Source organism: Phacochoerus africanus, chromosome 2 (genome assembly GCF_016906955.1).
Source record: "Phacochoerus africanus isolate WHEZ1 chromosome 2, ROS_Pafr_v1, whole genome shotgun sequence".
Lineage (NCBI taxonomy): Eukaryota > Metazoa > Chordata > Mammalia > Artiodactyla > Suidae > Phacochoerus > Phacochoerus africanus.
The window spans coordinates 186,574,295-186,602,167 of record NC_062545.1 but is presented as its reverse complement, the minus strand read 5'-3'; the positions used below and the strand labels follow the sequence as shown (position 1 = coordinate 186,602,167).

At 39.0% G+C, this 27,873-nt stretch overlaps 1 protein-coding gene across 1 annotated transcript in view; it reads left to right on the top strand.

The window, feature by feature from the left end:
* The window catches only part of WDHD1 (WD repeat and HMG-box DNA binding protein 1), a 79,735-nt gene that overhangs the window by 25,991 nt on the left and 25,871 nt on the right, over positions 1-27,873 (top strand). The window contains exons 8-16 of the mRNA XM_047767390.1: positions 3,800-3,892; positions 5,454-5,560; positions 6,102-6,243; positions 10,391-10,601; positions 15,080-15,267; positions 17,188-17,372; positions 19,951-20,192; positions 23,502-23,639; positions 26,328-26,484. Coding sequence (XP_047623346.1) covers positions 3,800-3,892; positions 5,454-5,560; positions 6,102-6,243; positions 10,391-10,601; positions 15,080-15,267; positions 17,188-17,372; positions 19,951-20,192; positions 23,502-23,639; positions 26,328-26,484 — 1,463 coding nt within the window. The remainder of the gene's footprint in view (positions 1-3,799; positions 3,893-5,453; positions 5,561-6,101; positions 6,244-10,390; positions 10,602-15,079; positions 15,268-17,187; positions 17,373-19,950; positions 20,193-23,501; positions 23,640-26,327; positions 26,485-27,873) is intronic.

Here is a 27,873-nt window from a genome sequence, read left to right as displayed (position 1 = left end):
AATAGCTAAAAAGACAAAAAAAAAAAAGAAAAGTGACAAAACTATATAAAGAAAACTTTGCTACCAAGAAGAGTAAAAGACGGAAATAATAAAAATATGTCCCATTCTTTTTTAAAGTTATTTCTTTATTTATTGAGGTATAGTTGATTTACAATATTATACTAGTTTCAGGTGTACAACATAGTGATTCAAAATTTTTATGGATTATATTCCCTTTAAAATTATTATAAAATATTGGCTATATTCTCTGTGCTATACAATATGTCCTTCTAGTTTATTTTTTATGCAAAATAGTTTGTACCTCTTAATGCGCAACCCCTTTTTGCCCTCCCTTCTCTCCTCTTCTCACTGCTAACCACTATTTTGTTTTTTTAATATCCAAGAGTCTGTTTCTGTTTTGTTATATTTATTCATTTCATTTGATTTATTTTATTTTCTAGATTTCACATGCAAGTGATAGCATACAGTATTTGTCTTTCTCTGTCTGACTTCACTAAGCCTATCCCTCCAAGTTCATCCATGTTGCAAATGGCAACATTTAGAAAAAGATACAGAAAAATATATCACATTCTTAGAAACAATTTTTTAATGTGAAGATGTCAGTTCTTCCCTAAATTATCTATAGTTTTGAGATCATTCAAATATAAAATATCAGTAAGATGTTTGGGGGAACCAAATAGAACTGATTCTAAAGCCATATGGAACATTTAAAGTCTTGAAAAAGAGGAGTGATGACGTCTAATTCAATCAGACAGAACATATTATGATCCTATGGGGATTAAAAATTTGCTGTTAACTCATGAATAGACATATCTATTAATCAGAAATAGATACAATTTATATAGAAATTTAGTGTCTTGTAAAGGTGGAGAAAAGGAGATTTAGTACATGTACTGGCCAAGGGCATGGATACCAGGAGGTAAGAATTACTGAGAACTATCTTGGAGGCTTCATACCAGTGAAATGAATCTCTGTATAGGTATTTGCTGTATTAGTTTTTCAACTTTTCTGTATATGCAAAAATTTGACAATATTTAAAGTAAAAGATAAATATTACAGATCAAAGGACAAATGATAAGTTGGGGGAAAGTCTGAAACAATATGACAAGAGAGCTAATTTTCTTAATATTTAAGAGTTCTTATAAATCAATAAGATCCCAATAGAAGAACAAGGACATGAGCAGACAGTGTACAAAAAAAGATACACAGATGGCTTTTAACATGTGAAAGCACATGTAGCCTTTTGTACTAAAAAACGAATTGAAACACGATAGTGTATTTTTTCATTTGTCAGATGGTCAAACATCAAGTTTCATTATATACTGTGTGGAAAAGGATATGGCATTTTCTGTTTGAATGACCAACAGTACTAGGCCTAGGCATGTATTCTATAAGCTTATTTTGTTTATTTTTGTTGACGTATGCCTGATTTACAATGATTGTTAATTCCTGCTGTACAGCAAAGTGATTCAGTTATGCGTGTGTATATCTATATGTATATATAGTTCTTATATTTTCCATTATATTTATTTATCTATTTATTTATTTATTGCTTTTTAGGGCCACACTCATGGCACGTGGAGGTTTCCAAGCTAGGGGTCTAATCAGAGCTATAGTCACCGGCCTTCGCCAGAGCCACAGCGACCCGGGATCCGAGCCATGTCTGTGACCTGCAGCATAGCTCAAGGCAATGCTGGATCCTTAACCCACTGAGTGAGGCTGGGGATCCAACGTGCAACCTCATAGTTCCTAGTCAGGTTCATTTCCACTGCGCCAAGACAGGAACTCCAGTTTTCCGTTATTTTTTATCTCAATATTGAATATGGTTCCCTGTGTATAAGCATATTTATACATAGACACTACAGAGTATGTATGATAAAAATGTATCATTGTTTGTAGTAGCAAAAGATTAGGAATATTCTAAGTATTCATTAATAGGGATCTGGTTAAATATATTCTGGAATTTTTTCCTGAAAGTCGAATACTATGCAACCGTTAGAATGAAGTATATCTGTATGTTTTCATGTGGAATAATTTTTTTTTTTTGTCTTTTTGCTATTTCTTGGGCCGCTCCCTCGGCATATGGAGGTTCCCAGGCTAGGGGTCTAATCGGAGCTATGGCCGCCAGCCTACGCCAGAGCCACAGCAACGCAGGATCTGAGCCGCGTCTGCAACCTACACCACAGCTCACGGCAACGCCGGATCGTTACCCCACTGAGCAAGGGCAGGGATCGAACCCACAATCTCATGGTTCCTAGTCGGATTTGTTAACCACTGCGCCACGACGGGAACTCCGTAATAATTTTTAGATACATTAAAACTTCAAGCGGGAGTTCTCATCGTGGCTCAGTGGTTAACAAATCCAACTAGGAACTGTGAGGTTGCGGGTTCGATCCCCGGCCTTGCTCAGTGGGTTAAGGATCTGACGTTGCCATGAGCTGTGGTGCAGGTCACAGACGCGTCTCGGATCCCGCATTGCTGTGGCTCTGTTGTAGGCCAGGGGCTATAGCTCTGTTTAGACCCCTAGCTGGGGAACCTCCATATCCCATGGGTGCAGCCCCAGAAAAGACAAAAAAGACAAAAAAAAAAAAATCAAGCTGTAGAGCAGTAGGTTTAGACAGTAGATAGAATGCTACTGTTTATTGTGTATATATACTTGTATATATGTACATATGCATTCTTGTGTACTCTATACTTTGTTTTTTGCTTTTGGGAAGTAGAGTTTAGGGATTGTAGGGTAACTTCTCAGTGTATGCATTGTTGTGTCATGTAAACTTTTAAAAATACATTCTATATTAAAGTCATAGTTGGGAAATCCAGTATGGAGGTTCCCAGGCTAGGGGTTGAATTGGAGCTATAGCCTCCGGCCTCTGCCGGAGCCACAGCAACAAAGGATCTGAGCAGCGTCTGCGACCCATACCGCAGCTTGTGGCAACACTGGATCCTTTACCCACTGATCAAGGCCAGGGATCGAACCCGCAACCTCATGGTTCCTAGTCAGATTCGTTAACCACTGAGTCACAACGGGAACTCCAGTATGTATTTTTCTCTTTGCTTATGAAACATTAATTAATGTAGTTAATTTAAAAATTTTTAAATGAAACAAAGTTTTACTAGTCATAAATGGCAAGGTTTTTTTCTCTTTTTTTGATAAGTGTGGAAAGAATATACCATATTTTCTTTTTTACTAATCTATTTCTTTGGAAGAATGTATAAGAAGATAGGCTTCCTTTTCTTAACATATTCAGAGTATTCAGGCTCTATTTCTTTCTAGCAAATAAGATGAATTTTTTTCTTTTTGTCTTTCAGGGCCGCACCCATGGTGCATGGAAGTTCCCAGGCTAGGGGTACAATCGGAACTGTAGCCGTCGGCTCACACCAGAGCCACAGCAACGAGGGATCCGAGCTGCATCTGCAACCTACATCACAGCTCACAGCAACGCCGGATCCTTAACCCACTGAGTGAGGCCAGGGATTGAACCTGCATCCTCAAGGATGCTAGTCAGGTTCACCAACCGCTGAGCCGTGATGGGAACTCCCCGATATAAGATGAATTTTTAGATCTAAAGAGCTTATATTTCTCAGTTAGTAGTAAAAATACTAGTCACTGCAAGCAACATGACCATCACCCATTCTTTGCTTATCAAAATTTTAAGTAATTTTCTGAGTTTTGTTGCCAGTTAAAATACAGATTTGCTTTTATGTTTTGTAGGCTTATTTGGATGAATGTTCTGATTTTTTTCTCTTTAAATTTAATTGAATGTAAACTTTTGTTTAAATTATTTATCTTTCCTAATAGTTATTGGCAGTTCCTGTGGAAAAATCTGTTAAGCTATATAGAAGAGAAACTTGGAGCAATCAGTTTGATCTTTCAGATAATTTCATCTCTCAGGTAGGTTTTGTTAGTACACTTGTGGTAGGCTACTGGGAATATTTAATGCATGCTTTGCTGAAATACAGTTACAGTTGGAATATTGTTGGAAATGAGAACAACCCTAGACTGTTGTGCATGTGTCCACTTTCCGACTCTCACCCTTTCTTCATTCAGCCAGTAGGTGAGTTTTTGCTATGTCCTATCTGACCATTTTCCTTTGTGAAATTTGATAAGAAAATTAATTTATAAGAAGTCAAATTTGGGGAGTTATTGTTGTGGCTCAGTGGGTTAAGAACCCGATTAGTATCCATGAGAATGCCAGTTTGATCCCTGGCCTTGCTCAGTGGGTTAAGGATCTGGCAGCTGTGAGCTGTGGTGTAGGTCGCAGATGCAGTTCGGATCTGGCGTTGCTGTGGCCATGGCATAGGCCTGCAGCTGTGGCTCCAGTTCAGCCCCTAGCTGGGAACTTCCACATGCCGCAAGTGTGGCCCTAAAAAGCACACAAAAAAGGGGCAAATTTGTGAGTTCCTGCTGTGGCTCAGTGAGTTAAGAACCCAACTTAACATCCATGAGGATGTGGATTAGATCCCTAGCCTCGCTCAGTGAGTAAAGGATCTGGCATTGCTACAAGCCGAGGCACTGCTGTGGCTGTGTCATGGGCCTGCAACTGTGGCTCCAATTGAACCCCTAGCCTGGGAAATTCCTTATGCCACAGGTGCAAATGTAAAAAGAAAAAAAAGGGAACAAAGTCAGATTTAACCCTAGCATAGTGTTAGAACAGATAATTCCAACATTATCAGTAATTAGGCTTTATTGTTAAGTGAGTTTCATTGAGACTTGTGATCATAGTCACTGGGATTTTAGAGCAAGAAAGATTGTAGGTCTGTATTCTCTCTCTCTCTCCTCCTCCCTCTCTCCCTCCCTCCCCCACTCCTTCAGTTATACACACCCATTTTGCAGTTAAGGCTGTTATGGTTCACTTCACTTCCTAGTTCTCTTTATTTTATTTTGCCTTTTTTTAGGGCTGCACCCATAACATATAGAAGTTCCCAGGCTAGGGGTCAAATTAGAGCTACGGCTGCCGGCCTACACCATAGCCACAACAACTCAGGATCTGAACCACATCTGCAACCTACACCACAGCTCATGGCAATGTTGGATCTTTAACCCACTGAGGAAGGCCAGGGACTGAATTGGCATCCTCATGGATACTAGTCGGGTTCTTTACTGCTGAACCTCAACAGGAACTCCACTTCTTTTTATCTTGATGATGACTGCAAAAAGGATACCTTGTGTTCTGTCTCCTTCCAGGATAATAACATATTTTAGATTCTGCTTTTGAAATTTTGCTTGTGTAATTTTCTCATGGTAAAGTAATAGCTGCTACTACTCTGATTGTTAAGTATTACTGAAAAAGAAAATTAAAAATGGGGCAATTTTTGTCTTGTCATTTGTGTACTATATTTAATTATAAATTGTATGTGTAATAAGGGTTATAAAAATTTGAATTTGGTAATAAAATGAATGTTTAGTTTCAAATATATCAAATTGTTACTGATTAATTATTTTTCTTTACTAGACCCTTAATATAGTAACCTGGTCTCCTTGTGGACAGTATTTAGCTGCAGGGAGTATTAATGGTTTAATTATAGTTTGGAATGTGGAAACCAAAGATTGCATGGAAAGGTATGATTCAGTATATCTTTTCTCTTTTTTGCTTATTTCTATTAGATTTTTGTTTTATTATGAAAAATTTCAAATTTCTAGTTACTAGATTGTCAGAATGCAAATAAATGTTTATCAAAAATCCCTTAAATTTTTCCAAAAATATACCTAAAGAAATGTATAGTTTAAAAATGAGTAAGTAGGAGTTCCCTTCGTGGTGCAGTAGAGACGAATCCAACTAGGAACCATGAGGCTGCGGGTTTGATCCCTGGCCTTGCTCAGTAGGTTAAGGATCTGATGTTGCCGTGAGCTCTGGTGCAGGTTGCAGACAAGGCTCAGATCCCGAGTTGCTGGGCTCTGGCGTAGGCCGGCGTCTACAGCTCCGATTCAACCCCTAGCCTGGGAACCTCCATATGCCATGGGTGTGGCTCCAAAAGGACAAAAGATGACAAAAAAAAAAAAAAGAATAAATAAATAAGTAAATACAGAATTAAATAAATAAGAAATGTATAGTTTATATTTTTCTTGACAGTGTTTTAAGAACTCACTTTTTAATTTTTAGGGTTAAACATGAGAAAGGTTATGCAATTTGTGGCCTGTCATGGCATCCTACTTGTGGTCAAATAGCTTATACGGATGCAGAAGGAAATCTTGGACTACTGGAGAATGTTTGTGATCCTAATGGAAAGATGTCAGGCAGTAAGGTAAAAAGTAATAGGGTAGAGCAGTTTCTTCAGTCTTTCTGTGGTGGGGATTTGGGAAATGCTACAAGCTACATTACTTTTTTTGAAAAGTGTTATTTATGTTATTAGATGTTCAGTAATGTTTTATCATAAAACAGTTTAAACGTGTGTATCCTAATGTTTCCCAGATATATTTTACTGAGAAACTTATTTCCCTCCATATAATGCCTATTAATAGTCCATGGCTTTCTAAGCAATACCTTTGTGAAATACTAGTATCCTGGTGTTCTGGGGTTTTTTTAGTTAAATAAATGTTTTATAGGGATAAAAATTAGCATTAATACCTGTAACTTAGTTTAGCTTATAGACATTTCTGTTCTGAATTAGCCTTCACTCTTAAAGTTAACTATATACCCCTTAGGCTTAGCTGCCCAGTCTTACTGAACTGCTTTAAGCAGGCCACCTTGTTTTATAATTCCTTGCTTTTGCTCATTATTCTACTTGCCTGGCAAATATACTCATTCATATTTCAAGTCTTAGTTTGGACTTCGGGTTAAAGATCATAGACTTAATATACCCATTTATCTTTGCTCAAATACCTGATCCCTGGTGGCCCAGGGGGTTAAGGATCTGGCATTGTCACTGTTGTGGCTTGGGTCACTGCCATGGTGGGGGTTCGATTTCTGCCTGTAAACAGTGAAATTCCCAGCTTAATTTTTATACTTGGCTCCCAGAGCATTGTCAGCCAGTCTTAGGCTTTTCAGGCAGGAGATTGGTAGAGTGATGTTTGGGGGAATCTAACAAAAAAGACCAGAGCAGAGAGGATATTCTTTTTTTTTTTTTTTAATTTGTATTTTTATTGAAATAGATCAGTGTACAATATTATGTAACTTACAGGTGTACAATGTAGTGATTCACAATTTTTAAAGGATATACTCCATTTATAATTATTATAAAATGTTAGTTATATTCTCTGTGTTATGCAGTGTCCTTATAGCTTATTTTATTGATAATACTTTGTATCCTTTAATCTTCTGCTCATGGATTGCCTCTCCTCCCTTCCCTTTCCCACTGGTAACCATCAGTTCTCTGCATCTGTGAGTTTGTTTCTTTTTTGTTATACTCACTGTTATATTTTTCAGATTCTGCACATAAGTGATATCATACACTGTCTTTCTCTGTCTGACTTATTTCACTTAGCATAATACCCTCCAAGTCCTATCCATGTTGCAAATGGCAAATTTTCATTTTTTTATGGCTAAGTTAGTATTCTGTTTTATATATATATATATATCACATCTTCTTTATCCATTCACTTAGGTTGCTTATATAGCTTAGCAGCTGTAAATAATGTTAATAACATTGGGGTGCATGAATCTTTTCCATTTAGTGCTTTTAGTTTTTTCAGGTATATACCCAGGAGCAGAAGTGGTAGGTATTATGGTGGTTCTGTTTTTAGTTTTTTGAGATACCTCCATACTGTTTTCCACAGTGGCTGCACCAGTTTGCATTCCTACCAACATTATGGAAGGGTTCCTTTTTTTTTTTCCTTATGGGGCCACACCTAAGGCATATGGAAGTTCCCAGGCTAGGGATCAAATTAAGAGATACAGCTGCCAGCCTACGACACCACTCACAGCAATGCTGGATCCTCAACCCACTCAGTGGGGCCAGGAATCAAACCTGTGTCCTTATGGATACTCTTTGGGTTCATTACTGCTGAGCCACAGTAGACTCCATGGTTTCCTTTTCTTCATATCCTTGCCAACATTTGTTGTTTATGGCCTTTATTTATTTATTTATTTATTTATTTATTTTGCCACACTTACAGCATGTGGAAGTTTTCAGGCCAGGGATAGAACTCTTGCCACAGCAATAACCTGAGCTACTTGAGCAGCAACAGTACCAGATCCTTAACTCACTTAGCTACCAGGGAACTCTTATTTGTAGTCTTTTTGAGGAAAGCCGTTTTGTCAGGTGTGAGGTGGTATCTCATTGTAGTTTTCATTTGCATTTCCCTGATGATTAGCCATGTTGAGCCTCTTTTTGTGTGGCCATCCATTTGTCTTGAGCATCTTTTAATGTGCTTGTTGGCCATCTCTACGTCATCTTTGGAAAAATGTCTAAAAATTGTGCTAGAATGTTATTTACAAGTGTGGAGGAAAGTATCAAACAGTTAAAATAACAGAGAAGTAAGTTGGAGGCCGTTCAGGGGACTATTTTCATTTTTAAAATAAACCATGTAACACTGACAAATTTATATGCCTGTCTAACATTGATTTAAAAAATTAAATCGAGAAATAATTTTTAGTTCAAAGGTCGTCACCTTTTCTTAAACCTTAAACCTAAAACCTTAACGCACCTATCTAGAATTACCCACTCTCTCCTTTTGCTTTTTTCCCCTCACAGTATGTATTTCTGTTACAATACCTCTAACATTTTATGGCCCTCACCAATGGGGATAAGGTAAACCCCCCTCCCTTTTTTTTTTTTCTCTTTTTGCCATTTCTAGGGCTACTCCCACGGCACATGGAGGTTCCTAGGCTAGGGGTCTAATTGGAGCTGTAGCCGCCGGCCTACACCACAGCAACAAGGGATCTGAGCCGCGTCTGCAGTCTATACCACAGCTCATGGCAATGCCGAATCCTTAACCCACTGAGCGAGGTCAGTGATCGAACCCGAAACCTCATGGATGCTAGTTGGGCTCGTTAACCACTGAGCCACAATGGGAACTCCCTAAATATCCTTTTTGTTGTCGTCTTTTTAGGGCCTCAACTGCAGCACATGGAAGTTCCTCGGCTAGGGGTCAAATCAGAGCTGTAGCCACTGGCTTACGCCACAGCCACAGCAACACAGGATCTGAGCTGCATCTGTAGCCTTTGCCACAGCTCATGGCAATGCCAGATCCCTAACCCACTGAACAAGGCCAGGGATCGAACCTGTGTCCTCATGACTACTAGTTGGGTTCATTAACCACTGAGCCATGATGGGAACTCCTGAAATATCTTCTTATAGCATTTAGTTGCTAGTATAATTATTCAAATCATATATTTAAATATGTGAATTTAGAAGTTATTTTTTCTGTTCTCTCATTTATTTAAATGTCCATTTCGTACAGTTTTCATTCATTCTATAGGAATAATTGTGATCTTTACAGTATATTTGTTACTCTTCACTTTCTAAAGTGATCTCAAAAACTATTTACAGTGACATTCTGTACCTGCAATGATGTGTTCATATCCCTGGGAATCAATAATTAATGTTGAATTTCTTTGCTACCTTTGTTTTTCTATTGGTTCTGTCTAATAATATATAGTATAGATTACTTCTATAAGCACCAAAAAAAAAAAAAAAACCCTGAAAACAAAAAATTAGGTTTAACCAAGGTCATTTAAAGCAAACAATCTCTTACCTAAGCACTATTTGGTTCAAAATAAAAGTAAATGAGGGTAGTTCCCATGGGGCTGGCAGCAGGTTAAGGATCCAGCGTTGTCACTGCTGCAGCTTACGTCACTGCTGTGCCTCGGTTTTAATCCCTGGCCCGAGAACTTCCATATGCCATGGGCGCAAACAGAAAAAACAAAAGTAGAAGTTCCCAGTGTGGCTCAGCAGGTTAAGGACCTGATGTAGTTTCCATGAGATTGTGGGTTCTATCCCTATCCCTGGCCTTGTTCAGTGGGTTAAGGATCTGGCATTGCCTGAAGCTGTGGTGTAGATCAAAGATGTGGCTCAGATCTGGTGTTGCCATGGCTGAGGTGTAGTTCTCAGCTATAGCTCCAATTTGACCTCTAGCCTGAGAACTTCCATTGCCACAAGTACAGCAGTAAAAAGGAAACGAGAGAATATTTTATAATGAGGGACTTTGTTAGAACTCAGAGGTGACTTTTCTGGAGGAAAACTTATGAGGAATAAAATCTTGCTTTATATTTGTGTATATATGTGTTTTTTACATGTCTGTCTTACAGTCCCACCTTATCCTTAGACTACAAGGCATTTAAAGTAAGGACTAGGTCTTATATAAAAAATATGTTTGCTAATTATTCTCACCAGGGCGTTTTCTTACTTGGTAGAGTTTATATTCTTTATCATTTTAAAATACTGCCTTTTGAGTAATTGGGTTTTTCCAAATAGTCCACTAATACTTTCTAATTTGCTAATTTTGTTCAAGGTATCTAGCAGAGTGGAAAGGGATTACAGTGATCTTTTTGATGGAGATGATACAGGAAATGTTGGTGATTTTCCAAATGACCGTGCAGTCGAAACCCACTCTTTTTCAAAAGAAACTAGAAATGATGAGGAAGATGATGATGACCTCATGCTGGCTTCAGGTCGTCCTAGACAACGAAGTCACATCCTAGAAGATGATGAGAACTCAGTTGGTATGAATTGATTTTGTGAATGGGATCATCCATCCTGTTAATTAAATATTTTCAATTTTTCATTAAAACTATTAAAGTCATTGAATTGGTAGACTATAACTAAATCAGTATGTAGAGGGGAATTTATAGCTTTAAATATGTATGTTGAAAAAGGTTTCGCATCAGTCATCTAAGCTTCTGCTTTAGCAAACTAGAAAAAGAAGAGGAAATAAAGGCCAAGCAAAGCAGAAGGAAGGAAATAATAAAGAGCAGAATTCAATGAAATTGACAACCAAAAGCTATAAAGTCAGTAAAACCAAAAGCTAGTTCTTTGACTAGATCAATACACTTGACAAATCTCTTTCCTGATGGAAGATAAGATACAAATGACTGATAGAAATAATGAAAGGGCCCCCCCCCCCCCCGCGCCCCGGCCTTATAGACCTTCACTACCAGGTATGTTGGCCACTAGCCGCTAGTGGCTATTGAGCACTTAAAACGTGGCTCGTTCAGATTGAGATGTCTTATATGTATAAAATGCAACCAGATTTTGAATATAGTACAAAAAAAAAAAGAATATAAAATATATCGGTGTTTTTGTGTTTTTCTTTTTTGGGCTGCACTTGTGGCATGTGGAGGTTTCCAGGCTAGGGGTCAAATCGGAGCTGCAGCCACTGGCCTACACCACAGCCACAGCAACTAGGAATCCGAGCTGCGTCTGTGGCCTACCGGCAATCACTGGGTAAGGCGAGGGATGGAACTTGCAGTCTCATGGATGCCAGTCAGACTCGTTTCTGCTGAACCACGATGGGAACACCTCTTGGTTGTTTTTTACGTTGACTACGTGTTGAAATTAATATTTTAAATGCAATACATTATTAAAATGAACCACATCTGTTTCTTTTTCTTAATTTTTTTTGTCTTTTTGGCATTTCTTGGGCTGCTCCCGCAGCATATGGAGGTTCCCAGGCTAGGGGTCAAATCGGAGCTGTAGCTGCCAGCCTGCGCCAGAGCCACAGGAACGCTGGATCCGAACCGCGACTGCCACCTACACCACAGCTCATGGCAATGCCAGATCGTTAACCCACTGAGCAAGGGCAGGGATCGAACCCGCAAGCAACCTCATGGTTCCTACTCGGATTCGTTAACCACTGCGCCACGACAGGAACTCCTGTTTCTTTTTACTATTTAAAATGTGGCTACTGGAAAAAAAGATTGTAATTTAATAACTTTAAATAAAATGCCTATCGCAACAACTCACATGCTGAAATAACACATTTGTGAAATAATGACACATTTGAACATTACCAAGTAAAATACCAATATACAGTGGTAAATTGTGCTGCATTTAAACCATATAGGGTTTATGGTGTAGCACTCCTCAAGTGTTTAGTCTTGGGAGCTAATTACATTCTTTTTTCTTTTTTTCATTTGGTGCCTGTCATACAAAAGTTCATGGGGCCAGGGATTGAACCTGCGCCACAGCCATGACAGTGCCAGATCCTTAACTTCTGGGTCACCAGGGAACTCCTCATCACATTCTTAAAAGTTTTTGAGGACCCCAAAAATAATTGCCTATGGAGTTATGTTTGTTTTTACCATGTTAAAAGTTAAAGCTGAGAAATTTTTAAAATACTCACTTTAAAAGAACATTAATAAACTCATATGTAAACACAAGTAACATTTTCTATGAAAGCAAAAAAAAAAAATTAGTTATGGCATAACTAAAAAAATTTAGTTATGGCATTGGGAGTTCCCATCGTGGCTTAGTGGTTGATGAACCCAACTAGTATCCTTGAGGACTCGGTTTGATCTCTGGCCTTGCTCAGTGGGTTGCGGATCTGGCATTGCTGTGAACTGTGGTGTAGGTCTCAGACGTGGCTTGGATCTGGCATTGCTCTGGCTGTGGTGTAGGCCAGCAGCTGTAGCTCCTATTCAACCCCTAGCCTGGGAACCTCCTGATGCCGCGGGTACAGCCCTAAAAAGACAAAAAAAGAAAGAAAGAAATAAAAACTGCACTGTTTTACCCTTTTGCAAATCCCTTTACGTTTAGCATAGAAGACAGCTGGAGTCTCTCACGTCCTTAAAGATTCAGTCTACTCCCATAAAGATTCATTCTACTGCCGTATAAAGTTTTTGCTTGAATTTCGTGAAGGAAATATAGTTGGAAAAGGGAGAGGTATTTCAGAATTGAAATAATTGTGGGTGTTCTTTTTTTTTTTCTTTCTTGGCCATTCCACAGCATATGGAGTTCCTAGGATCAGATCCAAGCTGCAGTTGCCACCCAAGCCACAGGTGCACAACACCGGATCTTTAACCCACTGTGCTAGGTTTGGGGGTTGAACCTGAGTCCCCACGCTCCCAAGACACCACTGATCCCATAGTGCTAGTGGGGAACTCCTGGATGTTCTTCTTTGATGCTGCACCAAAATGAATGATTGTTTGTTTGTTTCTTTCTTTTTTTAACTTTTCAGGGCTGTACTTGGGGCATATGGAAGTTCCCAGGCTAGGGCTTGAATCAGAGCTGCAGGTGCCAGGTACAGCCACAGCAATGCAGGATCCGAGCCATGTCTGACCTGCACCACAGCTCATGGCAACACTGATCTTTAACCGACTGAGTGAGGCCAGTGACCGAACCCTCATCCTCATGGATACTAGTTGAGTTTGTTAAACTCTGAGCCACAATGGAAACTGCAACAAATGATAGTTTCTTTTTTTTTTTTTTTAATGATCTTCATTTTTTTCTATTATAGCTGGTTTACAGTGTTGTCAATTTTCTGCTGCACAGCAAGGTGACCCAGTTACGCAATACATGTATACATTTTTTTCTCACATTATCAGGCTCCATCATAAGTGACTAATCATAGTTCCCAGTGCTACACAGCAGAATCTCATTGCTAATCCATTCCAAAGGCAATAGTCTGCATCTATTAACCCCAAACTCCCAATCCATCCCACTCCCTCCCACTCCCCCTCCCCCTTGGCAACCACAAGTCTGTTCTCCAAGTCCGTGAGTTTCTTTTCTGTGGAAAGGTTCATTTGTGCCGTATACTAGATTTCAGATATAAGTGATATGATATGGTTTTTGCCTTTCTCTTTCTGACTTAACTTCACTCAGCATGAGAGTCTCTAGTTCCATCCATGTTGCTGCAAATGGCATTATTTTGTTCTTTTTGCTGGTTGAGTGGTATTCCTTTGTGTATATATACCACATCTTCCTAATCCAATCATCTGTCAATGGACATTTGGGTTGTTTCCATGTCCCGGCTATTGTGAATAGTGCTGCAGTGAACATGCAGGTGCATGTGTCTTTTTCAAGGAAAGTTTTGTCCAGATATATGCCCAAGAGTGGGATTGCTGGGTCATATGGTAATTCTACGTATAGTTTTCTAAGGTACCTCCATACTGTTCTCCATAATGGTTGTACCAATTTACATTCCCACCAACAGTGCAGGAGGGTTCCCTTTTCTCCACACCCCCTCCAGCATTTGTCATTTGTGGACTTATTAATGATGGCCATTCTGAATGGTGTGAGGTGGTATCTTGTGGTAGTTTTGATTTGCATTTCTCTAATAATCAGGGATGTTGTGCATTGTTTCATGTGCTTGTTGGCCATCTGTATATCTTCCTTGGAGAAATGTCTATTAAGGTCTTTTACCCATTTTTCATTTGGGCTGTTGGCTTTGTTGCTGTTGAGTTGTATAAGTTGTTTGTATATTTTAGAGATTTTTTTTTTTTTTCTTTTTGGCTGCCCCTCAGCATTTGGAGTTCCTGGGTCAGGGGTGAGATCCGAGCTGCAGTTTCGACCATGCCTCAACCCACTGCACTGGGCCAGTGCTTGAATTCATGTCTCAGCACTCCAAAGACACCACCGATCCCTTGCACCACAGCAGGAACTCCCACTTCACTCATTTTTAAGAAAATGTTTGCCACATACCTGAGTCTATATAACCATAGTTTATCTAGCAGTCTTTCAAGTAAAAATGGTGTTACTGAAAAAATTAGCTATTTCAGCTTACAATTCAGTTGCACAAATGCTTTTTTGTTCTTTGAGACAGCCATTACAATTTTTTTTATGTGCACTTCTCATTTTAGCACAGTGAATAATTTTAATTTTTCCATTTTAATTTTTTAAATTAAAGTATAGTTGACTTACGGTGTTATGTTAGAGAACATTTTTTTGATCTATGCAAAGATCAAGATTTAATAAAATTAATGTTTTTATTATTTTGACTGCAATTGAGTGGTGGTTAACAATACACTGACTACTAGTACAGATTGGTGCCACCCCTTTGATTCATGCTAAGGTACCAATAGTTTAACTCCCCCACCTGCCATTGCTTTTGAACTATTACCACAGATGTTAACACAATGAGAGAAGTAAATAGTATGTTAATATTATTAAATATGAGTGGGTAAGGTTATTAGATTTCATAATGCTTTTCTTTTCAAGGTCCTTGGTATTTATGATTCTCTGAGTATAATCCTTTGTTTTCTAGATGTTACAATGCTAAAAACTGGTTCTAGTCTTCTCAAGGAGGAGGAGGAAGATGATCAAGCAGGCAACATTCACAGTCTACCACTTATAACATCTCAAAAGCCGTTTTATGATGGTCCTATGCCAACTCCCCGGCAGAAGCCATTCCAGTCAGGTTCTACACCCTTGCATCTCACTCACAGATTCATGGTAAGCCTTGGGTGTCTACACTTAACTTTAAAATGGTGTTTGCTCACTTTTAAGCATTTTATTTCACTGTAGGTATATTAGTAAAAATAAGTTTATAGATTAATTGGCCTGGAGCACTTTGGTTGATTGTAATTTTGTGGTTGGTTTATTTTATAATTAACTCACAGTTTTAATCTTGTTTCAACCTTATTGAAAATTGTGTTAAATAAAATTCTACTTTGCAAAATGACATATAATGAACGTAAGTAAATGAAACTGTATATCTTGCCGTTTCTCTTGGCTAAACTTCCAAATTTTGTCATGTTAGTTGTTATATGGGAGGTTGTACTGATTCAGAACACTAGTTAAAAGGTGTTTTTTTAGAAAGCAACTCCTAGTACAGTATACTATTAGAAGGTAATAGGTACTATGAATAAAAACTACCTGCCGCTTTTTCCCATGCCTTCAGAATGTATGTGCCACATAAATAGGTATCTTTATATTGTTTTGTTTACTGATAGTGCTTTAGAACAAGGTATGGCACAGTAGATATTAGATATGTATTTATGGATGAGTATTAACTTTCTGTCTTCAGTTTGAGAGCTAAAAGTTTTGGTTTTTTTTAAGTTCAATAGTTCTGTTTGTTGATTACTTGAGGTTTTCCACTGAGGACTTTGCCCATTGTCATTTCTTTGTTTTGTTGTTGTTACTGTTGTTGTTGTTGTTTACTTTTTAGGGCCTTATCCATGGCATATGAAAGTTCCCAGGCTAGGGGTTGAATTGGAGCTGCAGCCGCCATCCGAAGCCACAGCCACAGCGATGCAGAATCCAAGCCACATCTGTGATGTACACCACAGCTCACGGCAGATCCCTGACCCACTAAATGAGGCCAGGGATCATACCTGCATCCTCATGGATACTAGTCAGATTTGTTTCCACTGCGCCACAATAGGAACTCCCACCTGTTGTCATTTTTGAATGGTTTAGTCCTGGCATAAATTTTTAGGTTAACGTGAAAGATATTTTATTTTGAAAAAAAAATTTCTTACCTCAGTAATCATCAAGTAATAGGTCTTAATTTTTCTAATATTGCCAACTATTGTATTTGTATTGTATTTGTGGTAGGGGAAGGGAAAAACTAGGGCTTACCCTACCTGTGTGAGCCTATAGTATACATAAGTAGAAGACAAATTTTCCCAATGGTATCAATTTATGCGGCCTTAAAACGTATATATTTATGCCATAACTATAAACTACTTATTTGGACCAAAAAAAACCCCACAGTCATTTTTCCTCGTATTTGTAAGTAAATAAATCTTTGAAATGTTTCTCTTGAGGAGTTTAATGGTGTGGTTGTTCAAAGGCCTATCATACAGTATTTTTTTATGACACTGATGCAGTTTTATAAAAATATTAAAAATTGGAGTTCCCATCATGGCTCAGCAGAAGCGAATCTAACTAGTGTCCGTGAGGACGCAGGTTTGATCCTGGGCCTCACTCAGTGGGTTAAGGATCCAGCCTTGCCGTGAGTTGTGGTGTAGGTCTCAGACACGGCTCAGATCTGGCATTGCAGTGGCTATGGCGTAGGCCAGCTGCTACAGCTCTGATTCGACCCCTAGCCTGGGAACCTCCACATGACATGGGTGTGGCCCTAAAAAGACAAAAAAAATTTTTAAATATTAAGTGAAATATTCCATTTGCTAATAAATAAATATACATGTATGTTCTTTTCATGAGGAGAAAAATAATTAGTAATTGCTGCTGTGATGTTCCTGTTGTTACCTGAAACTATTTTAGGGGTAGGTAAGTTGTAGTTGCTCTCACAATTTAAACCTTGATTCAGATTGAATTATGGTATTTGTTAATTTGTACCATTTTGGCTTGTTGATTCTAGGAACTTCAGTCTTTCTCAGACTTGTATTTAATCTTACATATTTGTAGGTGTGGAATTCTATTGGAATTATTCGCTGCTATAACGATGAGCAAGACAATGCCATAGATGTGGAGTTCCATGATACCTCCATACACCATGCAACACACTTATCAAACACTTTGAATTATACAGTAGCCGATCTTTCCCATGAAGCTATTTTGTTGGCATGTGAGAGCACTGATGAACTAGCAAGGTAAATTCAAGATTATTAGGAAGAATTTGTTATTGTTGAACTGTTAGATACAGATATTGAATTTCAATACAAAAAGTTAATGAGACAGAAAACTAAATTACATCTTTTGTCGTATGAAATTTCAGAAAGAAGAGCTTAGTACAAATACCAGCACACCCATAATACTTCAGACCATATGTCTGTTTTTACTTAATTGTCCCCTTCTTACTAAAATGCATATTAGTTTTAAACAAACTTAAAGCAGCACAGAATTTTTACGAAATAGAAATTCCGCTGCCAACTCCCCCCGCCCCCAGCAAATTCTGCTCTCAGATATAACTACTGTTAACAGTTAATAGTTAATCAAATCTAATCTCAGTTTTGGACAATTTCTGATCTGAGCTTTGTCATGATAGATTAGATTTGAAACTTCTCTTTATTTATTATTTTTTTTGTCTTTTGTCTTTTTTTTTTTGTTGGTGTTGCTGTTGCTATTTCTTGGGTCGCTCCCGCGGCATACGGAGGTTCCCAGGCTAGGGGTTGAATCGGAGCTGTAGCCACCGGCCTACGCCAGAGCCACAGCAACGCAGGATCCCAGCCGCGTCTGCAACCTACACCACAGCTCACGGCAACACCGGATCGTTAACCCACTGAGCAAGGGCAGGGACCGAACCCGCAACCTCATGGTTCCTAGTCGGATTCGTTAACCACTGTGCCACGACGGGAACTCCAAAAATTTTATTTATTTATTTATTTTTTGTCTTTTGTCTTTTTTTTTGTTGTTGTTGTTGTTGCTATTTCTTGGGTTTCTCTTTAAAAAGAAAAATACACTAAAAAATGTTATTTGATCCCTGGCCTGCTCAGTGGGTCAAGGATCTGGTGTTGCCGTGAGCTGTGGTGTAGGTCGCAGACTCTGCTCAGATCCCACGTTGCTGTGGCTTTGGTGTAGGCTGGTGACTACAGCTCTGATTCGACCCTTAGCCTGGGAACCTCCATGTGCCATGGGAGCAGCCCAAGAAATGGCAAAAACACCAAAAAAAAAAAAAGTTATTAGTACTATTTGTCATTTTGACTTTTTTTTTTTGGTCTTTTTGTCTTTTTTTAGGGCCGCCCCTACGGCATATGGCGGCTTCCAGGCAAGGGGTGCAATCAGAGCTATAGCCATTGGCCTATGCCACAGCCACAGCCATAGCAACATGGGATCTGAGCTGAGTTTTCGACCTACACCACACCTCATGGAAACACAGGATCCTTAACCTGCTGAGTGAGGCCAGGCATCAAACCCTCATCCTTATGGATGCTAGTCAGGGTCACTAACCGCTGAGCCACGATGGGAACTCCTGTCATTTTGGCTTTTTAACTTAATATATTTTAGACTTCTTAGCTATGTTGGTAGGTAGGTAGATATAGAGACAAAATCATGATGGGAAAGCAATGTATGCAGAATCTATACTTTTTTTTAAGAAGAAAAAAATATTTTACTCAACTTTGTTATTTCAGCCAGCTTGCCCTTTCCTGATTTTTTCTTTATAGCTGATCATAGTGCTTATAAACTTGATCATAGATTTTACTAACTCCCAGGTGATTTGAAATTAAAATCCTTCTGAGTGGACACATTAGCTCTTGCTGCTTGAAGTGTGGTCTGCAAACTAAGAACATAGGTCCACTGGGAGCATATTGAAAACAGATTCACAGACACACCCTCAGACCTTCTGAGTCAGAAGCTGCATTTTAACAAAATCCTGAGGTGATAAAAGGTGCACTGAAGCTTGAGAAATACCAAATTGGACCATTTTATTATGTTAGTTGCTTTCCTAATTTACACATTGTTATTGAATTAAATCAGTTTACTAAAATAAATCACTGTTGCTTAGTGTCTCAAACTCAGAATATCTTACATACATTTATTTCCATGTACAATTTTGATTTCATATATCCTCTTTGTTTTACTAGGTAAATTATTTCACTGTCATATAGAATGTTATCCTTTTATTTTAAATTTGAATTTAAAATTACTGTTCAGGAAGTCAGTACTGCTTCTGATTCTAAATACCGTGGTATCTGGATTCTGAAGCTTAAGTTTCATAATAATTTACATATAGATATATATGTATACATGCAAAGAAAAAAGAAACACAAGTCACATTGTTAGCTGTGGTTGGTAATCTTGCTATATGGATTTTTTTTTCTTTTTCTCTTTGTTCTCCTATATTAAATTTTTTGCATATATGTATGCAATGAGAGGATTATTGCCTAACATTTTGATGCTTCCTTCCTTTTTTAAAGTTTGTGATCATTCTGTGTATTTGTGAACTAGAATCATGTGCTGCTGATTTTAGCCTGCCTTTTTTCATTTAACATTATGTTGTAAGCATTTTCCTGTATTTTTAAATATTCTTCAATAACATAACTGTTAATGGTTTTAACATAGTCCATTTTAAAGATATTTTGTACTGTCTTAAAGCCATTTTTGTACTATTTATGTACTATAGAAAAATAAACTTCGGTTTTGTTACTGGGTATTACGATTAGTTTTATATATACATACAAAATATCAAATGTGAAAGTTTGATTGTTTTGGTCTTGTTTTAATTTTTAGCAAGCTTCACTGCCTGCACTTTAGTTCTTGGGATTCAAGCAAAGAGTGGATTGTAGACATGCCTCCGAATGAGGATATTGAAGCCATATGTCTTGGTCAGGGATGGGCTGCTGCTGCCACCAGCTCCTTGCTCCTTCGCTTGTTTACCATTGGAGGTGTTCAGAAAGAGGTCTTCAGTCTCCCTGGACCTGTGGTGTCAATGGCAGGACATGGAGAACAGCTTATCATTGTTTATCACAGAGGTAGACTGGTTTTAGTCTTTTGTAATTTTACCAGGACCTGAAGTAAGATGGAAATCACTTGAGTTTTTTTTTTTTTTTCTTCCTCTCTCTTTTTTTGTTTTGGGGTATATCTCCTTTGGGGTTTATTTTAGAATTCGAATCAGTATAGTCTTTGTATAGAATTTTGTTGTATTCACTAATTACAATGCAAATGAAAACATTTTACTTATAGAAAAACTGCTATAGAAAGAATTCTAAGGTGGAGTTTGGTTAATTGCTTCCATGTCATTATCTTATAAAAACTATCAGTTTAAATGCCAAAAAAAAAACCCCACCTAATTTCTTGTATGATGGATCAAAACAGCTTTGGATGCGACGTTTAAAGAGTTGCTGCCTCCTTTTCTTCAATCTCCTTTTCTTCAATCTTCCCCACCTTTTTTTTTTTCCTTTTTGGAACCGCACCTGCAGCATATGGAAGTTCCCAGGCTAGGGGTTAAATTGGAGCTGTAGCTGCCAGCCTACACCACAGCCACAGCAACACCAGATCCAAGCCACATGTGTGACCTACACCACAGCTCACAGCAATGCTGGATCCCCGACCCACTAAGGGAGGCCAGGGATCAAACCCGCATCCTCATAGATACTAGTCAGATTCATTTCTGCTGCACCACAACAGGAACTCCCAGCCCTCCCCACTTTTGATTTCAGTTTACAATTTTGATTTCAGATATTGATCTCTTTGTTTTCCTAGATATATTATTTCACAGTTATATGAACTCAGATTGGTTTTATCGAGGCTACTGATGATCTTTTATGCTTATTTATTTAAATAATTTCACTGGAAATCTTTCTTCTTTTGGCTTCTGTGACATTACTCCCAATTTTTTCCTTACTGATAACTCCTTCAGCCCCTTTGCTGGCTTCTCCTGCACCAGCCTCTTAGCCAGGGTGCTCCAGGGCTCAGTCACAGACCTTCTTTGCTGATACTCTGACCACGTCGGGAGCTATCAGTCTTTCAAGTGCTTAGCCCTAGTGAGAAATACATTCTTTTTTGCTATTCTGTGTATATGTGCAAATGTTACTAGAATGGTAATCTCATGGATAATATTTACTCTTTGATTTCATTTTTTAAAAAATGCTTGTTGTAACTCTAAATAGATTTCATGACTCACAGGTCAGAAACTGCATTTTGAGACACTACCCTGGGATATCTCATCAAGACCCATGGCTTTAATTCACCTTGTGTTCATGACCTCTAAATTAGTATCGCCAGCCCTACCCTCTCCTTGTATCTCCAGGCTTACATATCCAGTTGCTGACTTGAAATCACCATGTAGAGTTTTGTTTGGTTTTTTTTTGTTTGGTTGGTCGGTTTGGTTTTTGGCTGCACCCAGGACATGCATAAGTTCCCAGGTTGGGGATTGAACCCTCAGCAGTGACCTGAGCCATAGCAGTGACAATGCCAGATCCTTAACCTGTTGAGCCAACAGGTGACTCCTCTATGTGGAGTTTTGATATGGATATCAAACTTAACATGGCCACAATGAAACCTCTGGTTTTTTGGGGTTTTTTCCCCCCTCCAAACTTACTTCTTTCTTAGTTTTTTCCAGTCTTGGTAAAGGGCATACTATCAATCTAGCTACTCAAGCCAGAAATGTAAGAGTTATCCTTGATTCTCGTGTATGTGCTTTTGAGGGCCTCACCTGCAGCATATGGAGGTTCCCAGGCTAGGAGGTCTAATCGGAGCTACAGCTGCCGGCCTACGCCACAGCCACAGCAACATGGGAGCTGAGCTGAGTCTTTGACCTACACCACAGATCTTGGCAACGCCGGATCTTTAACCCACTGAGTGAGGCCAGGGATCGAACTTGCAACCTCATGGTTCCTAGTCGGATTCATTTCTGCTGCAGCACGACAGGAACTCCCTTTTCTGATTCTTTTCTTTCCCTCACCCCCCACAGCACCTTTGTTGGCAAAGTCACATCATGTCAGTTTACACAACATATTCCAAATGCTCTTTTCATCTGCACTAAAACTCCAGTCCAGAAGTTCCCTGGTGGCTCAGCAGGTTGAGGACCAATATTGTCACTGCTGTGGCATGGGTTTGATTCCCTGCCTGGGCAACTTCTACATGCCACAGGTGTGGCCAAAGCAAATAAACCCAGTCCAACCCAGACTTCCTGTCTTGGACTGTCACAATAGCAGTAACCTCCTTACTAGCTTTTCAGCTTCAGTCCCTGCCTTCCACAATCCATTCTCCACATAGCAGCCTAGGTGATCTTTTAAAAACATAAATCCAGTCATGTCCCTTTTCTGCTCAGATTCCTCTGATGACTTCCTATTGCTTTAGAATAAAAAACTTCTTATCACAGGTGACAAGGTCCTACATGATCTGTCCTTTGCTTGCCTCTTCGAATTCGTCTTTTACTGCTTATGCTCATTACTGGTTCTGTTCCTGCTGGCTTCTTTGTGTTCTTCAAACTCACTGCGTTTGTTCCCATCTCAGGCCCCTTTCATTAGCTGTTCCCTGTCTACTATAGTGCTCCTCCCCCATCATTTGTTTGTGTGTTTGTTTGTTTATGTCTTTCTAGGGCTGCACCTATGGCATATGGAGGTTCCCAGACTAGGGATCCAGTCAGAGCTGTAGCCACTGGCCTGTGCCACAGCCACAGCAATGCCAAGTCTAAGCTTCGTCTGCCACCTACACCACAGCTTGTGGCAACACCAGATCCTTAACCCCCTGGGCAAGGCCAGGGATCGAACCTGCGTCCTCATGGATAATAGTCAGATTCGTCATCACTGAGCCACAATAGGAGCTCCCTTCCCCATGATTTGAATGGCTGGCTCCAATTTGCAGATCATATCGCAGTTTAAATTTCACTTTCTCAAAAGGCCACCTTTGTCTATCCAGTCTAAAGTAGCTACTCAGTCTGACATGCTATCACATTCGTATTTTAGTCATTGATAATAACACTTAGCTTTTTTTCTTTTTTTAAAAAAATTTGTTTTTCTTCTCCTGCCTGAATATGAATTTCATGAGAACAGTAACTTTGTCTTGTTTACCATTGTAGCCTTAGTACCTGGTAAATACTTCTCTGTAAATACTTCTTGAGTGAATGAATTACCACTTATAAACATTTTATATAAATAGTCTATGTAACTTAATATTCTGCTTCTAATATCTGAATGCTGCCTCAGTTAGATAGGTTATCTATAAAAAGTAGTGTTAATCTAGGAATTAACACAAAATCAATTCCCAGAAAATAAGTTAGGCTGCATTATAGCTAAATAACCTGTAATACCTAATTTATGTTTACATTTTATCACTAGGTACAGGATTTGATGGGGATCAGTGCCTTGGAATTCAACTACTACAGCTGGGAAAAAAGAAAAAACAAATCTTACATGGTGATCCTCTTCCTCTTACAAGGAAATCCTACCTTGTATGGCTTGGATTTTCAGCTGAAGGCAAGATAAAATCATTTCTTTTTTTTTTTTTTTTGGTCTTTTTGCTATTTCTTGGGCCGCTTTTGCGGCATATGGAGATTCCCAGGCTAGGGGTCCAATCGGAGCTGTAGCCACCGGCCTACACCAGAGCCACAGCAACACGGGATCCAAGCCGAATCTGCAACCTACACCACAGCTCACGGCAACGCCGGATCGTTAACCCACTGAGCAAGGGCAGGGACCGAACCCGCAACCTCATGGTTCCTAGTCGGATTCGTTAACCACTGCGCCACGACGGGAACTCCAAAATCATTTCTTTATATTAGGGATATTTTTCAAGAAGAATATTGTTTCATTATTTTATTCCTAATTAATTTGTTTAAAGATAAGTTGTCTATATTTATGTTTAAGTTTTTTTTTTAATATGTTGGCAGAACTGGAAACTGGAATTGTTGGGCAAGGTAGCTGCTGTTTTATGTACAAAATCTCTTCTTCATCAGAATTCTGATTATAAAATTTGCAAAGAGGGAGATAGATTTTTCTAAAAGTTGATTAGCTAGCAAGAAGATAGAAATCAGTGTTCAAGTTGTGGCTTTTCTAGCAGATTCTTTGTGAAAATCAGGAATTTTCCACTGTTGCACTGTCTTACTACAGGAACCACCAGCCATATGTGGCTATAGAGCACTTGAGATGTGCTATAGATACTAAATACTATCCAAATTTTGAAGGCTTAGTATGAAAAAAACCTTAGTATGAAAAAAAACTATGTAAAAAATTTCAGGAATTCTTTTGTCTTGATTACATGTTAAAATGATAATATTTTAGATATATTGGATTTAATAAAATATATTAAAACTAACTTCACTAATTTTCCCTCATGTGACACTAGGAAATTAAAACATTACATTTATGACTTATGTAGTATTTCATTTTTATTTTTCTTTTTGCTTTTTAGGGCCGCAGATGCACCATATGTTAGTTCCCAGGCTAAGGGTGGAATCAGAGCTACAGCTGCTGACTTACGCCATAGCTGTAGCAACGCCATATCCTTAACCCACTGAGTGAGGCCAGGGATCAAACCTACATCCTTGTGAATACTAGTCGGGTTTGTTACTGCTGAGCCACGATGGGAACTCCTCCAGTTTGTTTTTTAAAAATCAACCATTTCTGGATGTGTTTTCTCTTGGGATGTTATTAAGCACTTACGCTTTCATAATGTGACCATTAATAACTTCCCTTCATATAGCTTTATTTTTTTTTCTCCCAATTACCAGTAAGATCTAGACCCTGAGGAAATGAGGAAACTGCTGTTTGCAGGGTGAGAGGGGTATAAAGTCACAGATAAGCAAAGGGTAATTGCCAAGTTCCCATTGTGGCGCATAGGAAGCGAATCCGACTAGTATTGCATGTTTGATTGCTGCTGTCACTCAGTGGGTTAAGGATCGGGCATTGCCATAAGCTGTGGTGTAGGTTACAGATGAAGCTTGGATTCTGCATTGCTGTGGCTGTGGTGTAGGCTGGCAGTTGTAGCTCCAATTAGACCCCCTAGCCTGGGAGCCTCCATATGCCATGAGTGCGGCTCTAAAAAGAAAAAAGGAAAGGGTAATTGCAGAATTTGCCACGCAAAATCCTGAAGTGGGAACAGAGTAGGAAGGAAACAGGAATGCTTCCTTGTGTCCTACGTCAAACTTACTTAGGAATTGGGAAACAGAATAGCGACAAGGCCAAGAAAGAAAGGGAGGAGAAAGAGTACTAAAGAGAAATTTAGGAGTTCCCATCGTGGCACAGCAGAAACAAATCCGACTAGGAACTATGAGGTTGTGGGTTCCATCCCTGGCATCGCTCAGTGGGTTAAGGATCTGGTGTGGCCATGAGTTGTGGTGTAGGTTGCAAATGCGGCTCGGACCTGGCGTTGCTGTGGCTGTGGTGTAGGCCAGCAGCTGTAGCTCCAACTTGACCCCTGGCCTGGGAACGTCCATATGCCACAGGTACAGCCCTAAAAAGCAAAAAAAAAAAAAAACCACTGTATTTAAGAAACTATTATATTCCAGCAGGTGGCATATTTTTCAGTGAACCAGATCAGTTTTTTTCCTTTTTATTTGGGTAAATTTTAGTCGTATCACATGCAGTTTTTTCCGCTTTTATTCAGTTAGGTCTTACTCTATGTGGTTAATGAAATTTGATGGGAAATAATCTTGATTATTTATCTTTTTTGGTTTTTTTTGGCTGCATGTGTGGCGTGTGGAAATTTCCGGGCCAGGGATTGAACCCAAGCCATAGCCATGACCCGGGCCGCTGCATTAACAACACTAGATATTTAACCAGCTCTACCACAAGAGAAAATATGCAACCTTTTTGTTTTGAGGGTTTTGTTTTTTTTTTTTTTCTTTTGATTTGAAAGTGGAATGATTGGTATGTGTTTTTGAAAAGGGATTTATTTGGAGTTCTCATTGTGGCTCCACGGGTTAAGAACTCAACATAGTGTCCACTAGGATTTGGGCTCAATCCCTGGCCTTGCTCAGTGGGTTAGGAATCCCGAGTTGCTAAGGTTGTGATGAAAGGCACCAGCTGCAGCTCAGATTTAACCAGAACTTCTGGAAACTTCTGTGTGCTGCAAACGCTGCCCTAAAAAGCAAAAAGAAAAAAAAAAACCACTTAACAACTAGATAGCTATATTTCCATATGATTTGTTTTTCTTTTGGTGTATAGGTACCCCATGTTATGTGGATTCAGAAGGCATTGTTCGAATGCTTAACAGAGGACTTGGTTATACATGGACTCCCATATGTAACACAAGAGAACACTGCAAAGGAAAATCTGATCACTACTGGGTGGTTGGTATCCATGAAAATCCCCAGCATCTCCGGTGGGTTATTAGAAAATGCTCAGTTGACCCTTTTTAAAAAGTATTTTGTAACTCTTTGTGTTGTGCTCTTTAAAGGTTTTTTTTTTGTCTTTTTGCCATTTCTTGGGCGGCTCCCGCGGCATATGGAGGTTCCCAGGCTAGGGGTTGAATCGGAGCTGTAGCCACCGGCCTACACCAGAGCCACAGTAACGCAGGATCTGAGCCGCGTCTGCGATCTACACCACAGCTCACCGCAACGCCAGATCGTTAACCCACTGAGCAAGGGCAGGGACCGAACCTGCAATCTCATGGTTCCTAGTCGGATTCGTTAACCACTGCGCCATGACGGGAACTCCTAAAGATGTTTTTAAAATCTGTCTTTCACCTTGGTTCATTTACTTGCTTTCCATATTCACTAAATTAGGAATTTGTTTATATTTACTTTGAAGTTTGCAACCAATTGCTTGACTTAGAACTAATGAACAAAATAGGAATTGAGTTTATTAGTGTGACAAGCTTCACTTTAGCCAGATAGGGAGGGGAGTTCTGGTTAAACATGGCATTTCATCTTTTGTTACAGCCTTATATTTTTAAAATGTGATTTAGACGTGAATATAAAATTTAGTTGCTTTTTGAAATTTTTAGCTTAATTATTGTTATTGTGGAGAGAGCTAGAAGGAATTTAGTAGTTGACAGCAGGTGTAGAATTTGCAGTACATACAGTCTGCATTCAGTATTGTGTTGAATATTTTCCTCTTTTTTGGCACCTCGTATCTTCTTGGTCTGAAAGACTGTCAGTGACACTGCATAGGTATTTTGTGAACAAAGAAGTCTCTGCTTTCATGGAGCTTATAGTCTGACTGGAGAGACAGATAATGGAAACAAGTAATATTAATTACTACTTGGGATAAATGCCCCTAGTTAATCTGAGCAGACCTGTGATGGAGAGTAATAGAAGAACGTTTTCTAGGTAGTATGGTCACAGAAAATCTTAATGGCGGTAGTGTTTACAGTGAGCCCTGGAGACCAAAGGGTCTCTTATGGAAGAATGGATTGAAAGGGAATCCATGCTGAGTAAATAGCATGTACAAAGCCTCTGAGGTTAGAAAGAACTTGGTATATATGAGGAATTGAAAGATTATAAACATGGCTAAAGTCCAAAGAAGCAGGGGAACCTAAGTCCAAGCTGGTATCAGTAAGTTAATCATAGGCTGCATTATAGAGTTTAGATTTTCTTTGAAGTGTATGGGGAAGCCATTCAAGGGTTTTATCTAGGGGAATGATGTAATCTGTTTTATAATGTAAAAAGAAAAATGTATGTGGCAAATGGATTGGCACAGGTAAGGCTGGCAGTAGGGACAAGCAGTTTTAAACCAGGAGTTTTTCCACTCTTCTGGAGATGTTTGGAAA